At 44.0% G+C, this 11,667-nt stretch overlaps 1 protein-coding gene across 1 annotated transcript; it reads right to left on the bottom strand.

The window, feature by feature from the left end:
* Window positions 1–580: 580 nt before the first annotated feature.
* On the bottom strand, window positions 581–4,563 carry LOC147103120 (gap junction beta-4 protein-like). Its single transcript, XM_085962437.1, has one exon. It carries the CDS (start codon window positions 4,477–4,479, stop codon window positions 3,679–3,681), a length of 801 nt encoding a protein of 266 aa, XP_085818563.1. The 5' UTR covers window positions 4,480–4,563; the 3' UTR covers window positions 581–3,678.
* Between the last annotated feature and the right edge of the window lie 7,104 nt (window positions 4,564–11,667).

The raw sequence follows: 11,667 nt of genomic DNA, 5'->3' as shown, positions 1-11,667 counted from the left end.
TGTTGGCCCCTCCTTCCCCTACTAGAGTGGAGAGAACCTCAAGATCCTTCCCTCACTGGTCTATTTCGGTAATCCCCAGTGACTCCTGCAATGGATCACTACATTTGAAGAAAGACAAATCTAATCTGAGATAGTAATTGATGCTGATTTACATATTACTTACGGTTCCAGGTTCTGTCAATTTAAAAAATGTTTTGGTCAATAATACATTGGTCAAGAAATGTTGAATTCCTGACAGCTGATGTGTATGCAAAGCCAGAAATCCTGATAATATCTACTTCAAAGTCTGTTGATTATTTTGGCCTCTGATTTTTTTACAGTATGTAATTAGTAAGAGTTGTTCTTTTCATGGAAAAAATTCAATGATTAATTTATCGACTTGATTTCAGCATTTGTCCTTCAACTTGTCAATGGAATATAATTAAACTGCAATCGAGTGAACTGGTTGTTAAAGTTAATTTGGCTGTACAATGACTTCATGGAACTGCCTTTTCACTGGATGAACATGATTTATAATTCAGAAATAGTCACAAAGACAAAATGCCATTAAGTCACACACTTGGAAATTTTAAGTCTTTAATATGGCATACACCAAATATTATGATACAAAGCTTATAAAATGATTGATAAATTAAGCCATTTACTGGTACAGTAAACAAAGGAAGAATGCACCAGTTCAGGGGGTGTTATTGCCTCAGGTTCAGTCCCTAGTACGTGTAGGGACAAGAAATAGCCTGTTCCAAACATTCCACCACAGAGCTGCCATATTTCCGTGGACACAATTAAAACTCTGTAAAATGTAACCTTTGTCAGTCATTGCACCAGCTGCTAATTTGCTGAACTGATCTTGCAAGTTATTTTACCAGATGAGAGTGTCCCTTTAATGTGCAAAAAGACATAAGTTATTACCTTCAGCAAGGGGAATCCGATCACCCAAAGAATTCAACCCCAGTGTGTATATAATATGAATATATTAGTCCTCGTTCACACTGCAATTACTTTACCTCAGTAAAAAGTTCGTTATTTTTGCCCAGGGATCTCAACAACATTTCAAAACATTAGGACATTGGCAGCAGAATAACATTCCATCGAGGTTTTCAGTGTAACCTGGTAACTTTTCACCACCTGCTCCAGACATTACACTGCGCACTGATACATAAGACCCTAGGCTAAAGCTGCTATATATTCCCCTCAAAAAAAACTAGTAGCTGTGCTAAAAATAATTATGGATGTACCTGCGGGCATGGGTATATTATGCACATTACATGTGTAATGCATGGATGTGCAGTATATACAGTCATTATGAATCATTAAGGCAGTGAATAAAGGGTCATTGGGAACCACTAATCAATGAAAAGTTTAATTGATCAATAAAATTCAGACTTTGTGACCATGCAGTCAAGACGCTTGACCTTGGACTGTAACACATTCACCAAACTGTTTGATCATCACATTCTATAACTGAAGAAATAAAATCTAAGTTATACTGATGCCTACTATCTACAATGAATTAATTTATGATCCATGTTGATATTTGAAAGTAAACCATAAGGATCCCATACAGCTTGAACACATAAATACAAATGCAATACATAGAAGTATATAAAAGTGACAACACGGAAACATGTCTACATTCATGTCAGCGTTAACCCTCCGCGTGAGCAAATACTGTAGTTCTAATCACATTTACCCGCCCTGTTCCCATATCCCTTCAAACCCTTTTCCTTCATCCACCTCTCCAATCTAACCTTAAATGTTGAAATCGTTTCTGCCTCAACCACGAACCCTGGAAGTGAATTCCAAAGCCTCACCACTCTCTGTATGAAGAATTTCTCCTGCTCTCTGTTCTAAATCTCTTGCATTTAATCTTGTATATATGGCCCCACGTTCTTGACCCCATAACGACTGAAAACAGTCTGCTTCTAACTTTTCCCATTCGTTCATAATTTAAACATTTCTATTATATCCACCCCCCCCCCCACCGCCCCATAAGCTACATTGTTCTAACGCCTTAGTAACTAAATATATCTCATGGCCTAACACTGAGCTACACAGACCTTCCTGGTCTGTGCTGAGTTAACTGATCTTCGTGGAAAGTGGTGGGTGGGGAAGAATCTTATAAAGGGATGGGTTATTGCTAGGGGATAGCTCCAACACAATAGCCAAGTGCAAACCAGCCTGATTTGGATTGAGCAAAACACGACTGTTTTGGATGTGGAAACAGCGCCTACGCCAGATGTTTGCAGTGACAGGTGACACCAGCAGCTGGAAACAATTTTGCACAGTTAAAGAAATCTAATATTTTGTATTGGATTCAGATTGAAACAACAATGCAGCAGGCTCCTAATGGGCTGCCTCACAAAGCTTTAGGTGGGGGAGTGGGGGGGACATTGGCATTCTATTCACGTGAATGTAGGGAAATACCAGTGAAAGAGCACACACGGAAGTCACACAGTGAAATGTTCAGGGGGAATCTTAAACATTCTGTGAATTACTGCATGTAGGAGCTGTGCAAAGCGTTCCGACAGTGTCAGCTTTTCAGGAGTATGTCTTGAAATCAGCCAAACAGGACATCCTCCAATTTACAGTCACCATTTTAATAGATCCCCGACAATCATAACTTTATAGTTGTGCCTTTATAATCAAAAAACTTAAAAACATAGAAGTGAGATTTAAACCCAGCTTTTACAATTGTTTTGAGCACTGCATTTTAATATTAATAAAACCATCAGAAATTTGGTTCTACAGGTCATGTGGATAGTACATGTTGCAGCCGCGGTGCACCGGGGGTGGAAGGTGGTGGATGGGCTGCCGTTCAAGCAGACTGCTTTGTTCTGGATGATGACGAGCATCATTGAGTGTTGTTGGAGCTGCACCCATCCAGGCAAGTGGAGAGTATTCCATCGCACTCCTGACTTGTGCCTTGTAGGTGGTGAAAAGGCTCCAGGGAGTCAAGAGGTGAGCCACCTACTACCGAATACCAAGCCTCTGAGTTGCTCTAGTAGCCACGCCATTTATGTGGCTGATCCAGTTGAGTTTTTTGTCAATGGTGACCCCCAGGATGTTGATGGTGGAGTATTCAGTGATGGTAATGTCAAGGGGAGGTGGTTAAACTCTCTCTTGTTGGAGATGGTCATTGTCTGGCACTTGCCTCTTAGTTCAGTTATATTACCCGCTTCAATGTCCTTCACTGGTAATTATTCTCTAAGCCTATTACCCTTTAGTGGAAAAATTTTGCTCAATCTTCCTTCTTACTCTGCTTAACTTCCTACATTTAAATTTATGCCCCCTGGTATTGGAACACTTTGCCATAATAATCAGTATGGATCTACTGACCCAAACAAAATATGGCCAGATTGAATTTAATCAGACATCAAATGTCCCCGCCACCTGCAGGTAGATGATACAGCAAGTCAGTTTGCCTTGGGGCAGAGAGTGAAGACGAGATGATGTGAAGACCTACTGAAAGTGACTTTTTTTTTTAACAAAACTGGATTATCTTCACAAAAGCTGGTGCCAGCCCGAGAATGGTTTGCTGAGCTCTAGTATATATATATATATATCAGGTGAAGAAAAATACTTTACAAGAAATGTGGATCACCATCGCTGTACCTAAGGTTCAATTAGTTCTGCACATTCAGATGAAAGTAACTTTTGACCTGTTTAACGATGGAAGTTTCATGAATTCAAGTTAATGACAATATTTGGATTTTGGTTTCCATTGAAAGGCTTATTTTCTGAATTGAGGGTTACATCAGATGACATCTCAAATAAGGCGGTTGAGGCCTTTGTGGACCGATTTGTGCGTCTTCGCCTGCGTGGGGTACAGCAATCGGTCAAGATTCTCTTACTTACGAGGTACGTAAACTCAAAAATGTTTATAAGAACACACAAGGCTGCAGTAACAACCATAAAAATAGTGAAGATCTTCTTCTCAGTCGGTCTGGCAATGAAACAATCCACAGTGTTGGGGCAAGGGTCCAGCTGGCATTTAACAAGGCGAGGTAAATCAAAGTTGTCATAGATACTATACAGAATGTACAGGAACCCACTATCAATCCCTGCTTTAAATACAAGGCTGATTATGTAAGTCCACCACAGTCCTCCTCTCTTCTTCCCTGTGTCATTGTAGATTTTATGACAGGTCTCCCCATGTTTTTTCTTGTTCTTCTTCTCCCTTTCTTCTCTGTATGCTACATGCATGACCACCAGCAGGGATGGAGTGGAGACAAATATGAGTTGCAGAGCCCACAGTCGGATGTGGGAAATAGGGAAGTAATGGTCAAAGCAGACATTTTCACATCCAGGCTGCTTGGTGTTGCATTCAAAGTCTCTTTGGTCATCGCCCCACACTCTTTCTGCCGCCACTACATAGACCATCACTCGGAAGAGGAAGACGACGGACAGCCAGATCCGGCCAAATGCTGTGGAGTATTTATTCACCCCACTGAGCAGGCCTTGAAGGAAAGCCCAATTCATTGTGCCTGAAAGTCTTCACTAATACCTGAAAGGCAACAAAACACAATCCAATATTAGTGGATACAAGCCAACATTAAAACCATCGTGGTTAAGTCATGCATATGAAGGGAAAGCAATCTTATGGGAGCTATCTTTCCAGCATTGTCCTGATAAGAGTTTGATCGGCAACCTTCTTGGGAAAAAATGGTAAAACTGGGTTGAATGTTGAAAAGACTTTCTTCGCTAAGACTCTGTTTCTCTCTATTGGAATGAGAGCATGTGAAACGTTTCCTGTTTCTGGGTGTCAGTAGTGCTTCCAATGGTTTAGTGATATCCAGAAATAGCTGCGTGCATTAAATCAGTTGTTCGTCACGGGCAGAGGTTACCAATTTCCGACATTAAGTGGAGCGCTGATCCAATCAATGTCAACCAAGTTGCAGTTTCTAATCACTTGAAGGGGTATTTTTGAACTTTCACTGCTGGTCAGAAGACTGGCAGTAGCAGATTGGCCACCTGTTAAACACCCCACCCGATTTCCAATGAAGTCAGAGTTAAAATCTACCCCAAGCGTCCATAAATATATTGCCTGTATATTCAGCTCAGAGTTAGCACTAATAGATTGAGATCATCGCAAAACATAGAAGAGTAATAGGATATATCCACAGATCCAAATGGCCTAGCTAGGGGGAGCAGTGTCGAAAGAGATTTAGACTCCCTAGCGAGGCAGTTACTGAGGGCTGGATTTTTCCAACCTCGACGACTCCATGGCGGGCAACATCCGTGGCGTGTGGGGACCTCGCATCTGTCTCAATCCCGGCCTCCAACAAGATTTTATGTTAATAGGGCTTCTTAAGCCCGCTCTGCGAGGTTCCTGGCCAATTAATAGGAAGCATGTCTGATGAGGTCATTTGATGACGAGTCATCAGCCAGCTTCCTTAAAGGGGCCATGTTCAAATTGATTTTGACAGTTCTGCTGTCAGTGTTCTGCAGCATTGAGGTGCTGCAAACACTGACAGGCACTGCACAGAGGTGCGCGGCTACACCCAGGCTCTCCCATGACTCGAGTCACATCACGCAGGGAGGTTCTCTTCCCTTCCAATAGGTGGAAGACATCTCCCCAGGACACCAATGCAGCCTGGTTGCACATTGCACAGGAGGATACAAGCAGGGAGGTCGTCAGGAGGACCAGGCTGCAGTGGCACAAACGTTTCAATGATCTCAGTAGATCACGAAACGTTACTGCAAAGCCACACTCAACCTTATCCTCCTGTGCCACTCATCACATCCCCATCATTCTGCCTTCCCTACCCTACTCCTGCACATCCTTACTCACACCAACTCCACCCATCCTTCTCTCTCTATCTACATTATTACTTCTCCATCTCACTAGCCACCCCTCACACTCACCCTCATCCTAGTGCAATCATACCAACTAACAACATACAAGGGTAGGCAAGTCAAGATCTATCCCAATGAGTGAGACATGAATCTCTATAGACACATCTCATAACGTCATAGTGGGATAAATGCTCAAGGGTATTGTATGGAATGCTACCAAAAGAGCTTGAAGGCCATTAGAATAGTCAATGTGGAGTTAGACACTACAGGCTGCCTTATTAATCTGCTGGAATTCTTTGAGGGATTATTACATTTTCAGAGGAGGGCTATAGAAATATAGAAACATAGAAGATAGGAGCAGGAGCAGGCCATTCGGCCCCTTGAGCCTGCTCCGCCATTCAATGCGATCATGACTGATCATCCAAATTCAGTACCCGGTCCCTGCTTTCTCCCCATATCCCTTGATCCCTTTAGCCTTAAGAAATATATCCAACTCCTTCTTGAATATATTTAATGAATTGGCCTCTACTGCCTTCTGTGATAGAGAATTCCACAGGTTCACCACTCTCTGGGTGAAGAAATTCCTCCTCATCTCTGTCCTAAATGGCTTACCCCTTATCCTTAGACTGTGACCCCTGGTTCTGGACTCCCCGACCATTGGGAACATCCTTCCTGCATCTAGTCTGTCTAGTCCTGTTAGAATTTTATAAGTTTCAATGAGAACCCCTCTCATTCTTCTAAACTCCAGCGAGTACAAGCCCAATCGACCCAATCTCTCCTCATATGTCATTCCTGCCATCCCAGGTATCAGCCTGGTGAATCTTCACTGCACTCCTTCCATGGCAAGAACATCCTTCCTCAGATAAGGCGACCAAAACTGCACACAATACTCAAGATGTGGTCTCACCAAGGCCCTGTACAACTGCAGCAAGACATCCTTGTTCCTGTACTCAAACCCTCTCGCTACGAAGGCCAACATACCATTTGCCTTCTTAACCACCTGCTGCACCTGCATGCTTACCTTCAGCAACTGATGCACAAGGACGTCCAGGTCTCGTTGCACTTCCCCTTCTCCCAATCTATTGCCATTCAGATAATAATCTGCCTTCTGGTTTTGACACCAAAGTGGATAACCTCGCATTTATCCACGTTAAATTGCATCTGCCATGCTTCTGCCCAATCACCCAACCTGTCCAAATCATACTGGAGTTTCTCGGCATCCTCCTCACAGCACACACGCACACCCAGCTTTGTGTCATCTGCAAACTTGGAGATATTACATCTAGTTCCCTCGTCCAGATCATTAATATATATTGTGAATAGCTGGGGTCCAAGGACCGATCCCTGCGGTACCCCACTAGTCACTGCCTGCCACTCGGAAAAAGAGCCGTTTATTCCAGCTCTTTGCTTTCTGTCTGCCAACCAGTTCTCTATCCAAGTCAATACCTTACCTCCAATCCCATGTGCGTTAACTTTACACGCTAATCTCTTATGCGGGACCTTATCGAAAGCCTTTTGAAAGTCCAAATACACCACATCCACTGGTTCTCCCTTATCTATTTTACCAGTTACATCCTCAAAAAATTCCAGTAGATTAGTCAAGCAGGATTTACCTTTCGTAAATCCATGTTGACTTTGCCCGATCCGGTCACTGTTTTCCAAGTGCTCTGCTATTACATCTTTTATAATGGACTATAGCATTTTCCCCACTACCGATGTCAGGCTTACCGGTCTGTAATTCCCCGTTTTCTCTCTACCAGCTTTTTTGAACAGTGGGGTAACATTAGCTACCCGCCAATCCATGGGTACTATTCCAGAGTCTATAGAATTTTGGAAGATGACCAGCAATGCATCTACTATTTCTAGGGCCACTTCCTTAAGTACCCTAGGATGTAGATTATCAGGCCCTGGGGATTTATTGGCCTTCAATCCCGTCAATTTCTCTAACACCATTTCCCTACAAATACTGATTTCTTTCAGTTCCTCCCTTTCATTAGACCCTATGTTCCCCAACATCTTTGGGAGGTTATTTGTGTCCTCCTTTGTGAAGACAGAACCAAAGTATGTATTTAATTGGTCTGCCATTTCTTTGTTCCCCATTATAAATTCCCCTGATTCTGACTGCAAGGGACCTACGCTTGACTTCACCAATCTTTTTCTTTTCACATATCTATAAAAGCTTTTACAGTCAGTTTTTATGTTCCCTGAAAGCTTACTCTCATACTCTATTTTCCCCCTCTTAATTAATCCCTTTGTCCTCCTTTGTAAGGATAACTTACTTGGATCCTCAAAAAGTATTTAATAAAGTTCTACATGTGACAATTTAAAAGAAGGTTAAGTCTCTTGGAATTAATGATAAATTAGCTAACTTGGTTAAAAACTGACTGAACCATAGAAAGCAGAAGGTGCTGATGAATGGAAAAGCTCTGGCTGGGAGCAGTGATTAGTGGAGTTGCATTGGGGAGTGTTCTGGTTTGAATAAGGAGCAAATACATTTGGAAAAATAGTTAAATATTACCTAAAAAGCAAATTTAAGCATTAGAATGACTGGCAGTTTGATTCAGGTGTGTCACTGATTTTTAAAACAATATTGACTTTTTCAACCGATTGTATGCAATAGCTACTCACAGTGTGAGTAAGGTGTGAGGCATTGCCAGACTGGCTGTGTGACTAATTTTTAAACTTTGTCTCCATCTGTTTTAACTACGGATGGCTCCGTATTTCACCGTTGAAATTCTCTCTGGGCCTAATTTAAACCTTTTAAAAAATATTTTTTCTCTAGAAAAGAGAAGGCAGTGGGGTGACCTAACAGAGGGCTTTAGGGTTATGAAGGGGTTTGATAGGGTAGACTTAGAGAAGATGGGCCGGATTTTCATTGAGGAGTCGGGTAGGAGGTAGGACTACAACTTTCGGGGTTGTAGTCCCGCCTCCATTGAGATGCGGCCAACCCACGCGATTTTGACTTGATTGACCTTGTTGAGCCCGCCCAGCGGGCTCAGCAGGCCAATTAAGGGCCACCCGGCAACAGGTGACGTCACAGATTGATATTTCATCTGTCAAGACCTTTTGACAGATGAAATATCAGCGTTTCACAGCTGTTTGAAGCTGTCAAACACTGACAATCTGTACGCTAAGTTAATTCCTTCTTCTCAGGATGATTTAGAGATCTCCCCGGAACAGATAGCTGAATGCAGCAATTTTGGCAGCTCGCAGCCATTCTGATTTCTGTGCCGGTGACATGAGGGACTCCCGAGACCTGAAGGAAGGAAGGCTGTAAAGGTAAGTAAAGGTATGTAAAACTTCTTTAAACACTTTACATACAGCAAACACACTTACCTCTGCACTCATGCACCTATCACTCACCTGAACACCGGACATCTCGACTCCTTCAAGCCCTTCATCCCGACGGTCCGCCTCCTCTAACTTGGCGTGGTTTGGAGCCGTCGGGAATCCCACACTTCAACATTAGCAATAGGGATTAGGCTAAAAACTGCCTGTTAACTACCTGTTAACAGGCAGTTAATTGGCACTAATCCCCTTCCTGCCTCGGGGAGGCGGGTCCCAGTGCGGGTCGGGTAACCGCCTCCTTTGAAACTGGCATGGAGGAGAGTTGGGGGCGGGATGGGGTCAGGACCCCCGATTTCGGTATTTTAACCCCCCACATGCCTCCAATCCCGCCTCCACGGCCCAATGAAAATCCTGCCCGATGTTTCCACTTGTTGGGGAGTCCAAAACTAACAGGCATAAATATAAGATAGTCACCAAGAAATCCAAATTGGGAATTCAGGAACAGCTTCTTTACTCAAAGAGTGGGTAGAATGTGGGACTTGCTACCACATGGAATAGTTGAGGCGAATAGCATAGGTGCATTTAAAGGGAAGCCAGATATTAAATGAGGGAGAAAGGAACAGAAGGATATGCTGATAGGGTTAGATGAAATAGGGTGGGAGGAGGCTCGTGTGGAGCATAAACACCGGCACAGACCCATGGCCTATTTCTGTACTGTAAATCATATGTACTGTAATTTAAACAGTTTTAGTTTGGATTCTGGGAGACTTGTCCATGAATCAAACTCCTGAGCATACACTAATAAATCCGACTCCCTTATCCCAAGCAGCAGAACCCTATATGCCCACAAAGAACTGGATGTAAAATTCTGCTGCCTGTATAAGACACTCGGATTTAGTGGTGCAAACTCTGGGAGTGGCCTTGCAGGAGTTTGCCTCTCAGAATCTGATCATAAACAGTTCCACAATAAAAGCAGTTTAAGATACTTTTGCTGCCCTAACATGTAGCAGAATTTTTCGCCAGGGTAGAACATGCTTTTCCACAGGAATTCAGAGAACGCAGTCTGTGCATGAATCACTCCATTTGGCTCACTGACTAGAGGAGTATGTTAAGCCTCGCTGGTTTTTGGTGAGTTTTGGTTTTGAGGTTTTCTGACAATTCTTACTTAAATATCCCAAATCTCACTGCCTTTCTTTTTCTAAAATGCACTGTTTTTCACCCAGATGTCCTGCTGACTATACTGGTTTTGCATAGATGTATAAGATTCAACAGATTCATGCAAAGTCAGCAAAGCATGGAAGCAGTAACTTCAGCACCTCGTATCTGAACATGATACTGTGGAGTGAGGATGTGGCTGGTTGATGAAATTAATAATCTTAGTGAAATTTCTTCCTGGAACTTAGCAGCTCTGCAGGGAACTGTGGCCAATTAAAGATCATGAATTTAGGTTGTAGAAACTCCTGATTGCAAACAGAACAGCTCAAGAGGGGTAAATTTTAGCGCCCCAAAAAAGTTAGTGCCCCCGTGGCCGATTTTCCCAGGTAGCACCCCGAGAGGGAGGAGGGGCACTACTGGAAGTGCCCCGCGTCCCTCTTGGGGCTCTGCGAGCCAATATCGCGGTGCTACGTGCCGTGGTACTGCAGGCCTTCCTCTCCTTATTAAAGGGGCGGGGCCGGTGCAGCGCGTCCCAGCGCCCAGCTGAGCCACCAGGATCGGGAGTGCCGGCAAATGAGCCCGGCACTCAAGAGGAGTGCCGGGCTCACGGAGAGCAGCCGGCACCCCGCCGGGGGGGCTTCACGGGGACCGGGGACAGCAACGGGGGCAGGTGCTGGCAGGCGGCCAGCAACAAAAATGGCCACCTGTCACCTCCCCTTTAATTAGCGCCGCCCCGGCCGCAGGTAGGCCCCCCTGACCCCGGCGGACATAGCATCCGGTGGTAAGTCGGGGGGGCGCCAGCCAACATTACAGGCAGGGCGCGAGCGGGGTGCTGCACACGGTGGTGACATCATCGCCAGCGGCGTTAGCGCCGCCGTTAACCTCCCGCTGAATTTCGTGGGAGGCATTAGCAGTGCCGCAGCCAGGTGCTAGTTGATTTGCGTCCCATTAGCGCCCTCTTTGGGTGCTAACAGGGGGCGCAAATCAACCAAATTAAGCCCCCCAGATCCATAATGGCAGTGATTGTCCACCTTGAAGGTCATACTCAACTTCTCCAATTTAGTGTTATTGCTGAGAGCTTGCAGTCTACCTCCATCTTAGAAGCCAATGGCAATAGTGCCTGGTTGGCAATAAATTGTGAGCCATTCCAACCCATCACCAGAATCATTCAGTCTGCATCCCTTCCTCCTATTTAGCAGCATGCAAATTACATCTCAAAATTAGTTGTTGGGCTCTGCTCATTCTAAGGTACCAAAAGAGCATGCCTGAGTGATAAAATGAGCTGCTTCAGACACCAATGCAAAAGTTTCACCGCAGCTAGTGCAAAGATAGAACCACAATTCAGCACATTAGAGAAAGGGATACACTGATCTCTCCTTTGCTTTTACTGAATAGCATGACTACTTGGCAGAGAATTTTGTTAGCGAC

This window comes from Somniosus microcephalus, chromosome 20 (assembly GCF_052327205.1).
Source record: "Somniosus microcephalus isolate GS21.2 chromosome 20, FLI_Smic_1.0, whole genome shotgun sequence".
NCBI classification, from domain to species: Eukaryota; Metazoa; Chordata; class Chondrichthyes; order Squaliformes; family Somniosidae; genus Somniosus; species Somniosus microcephalus.
The sequence above is the reverse complement of the archived record's forward strand: the minus strand, read 5'-3'. Positions and strand labels throughout refer to the sequence as shown.

What these genes read in the sequence shown, in the direction of transcription:
- LOC147103120 (XM_085962437.1), bottom strand. Translation starts at nt 4,479, where the DNA reads ATGAATTGGGCTTTCCTTCAAGGCCTGCTCAGTGGGGTGAATAAATAC.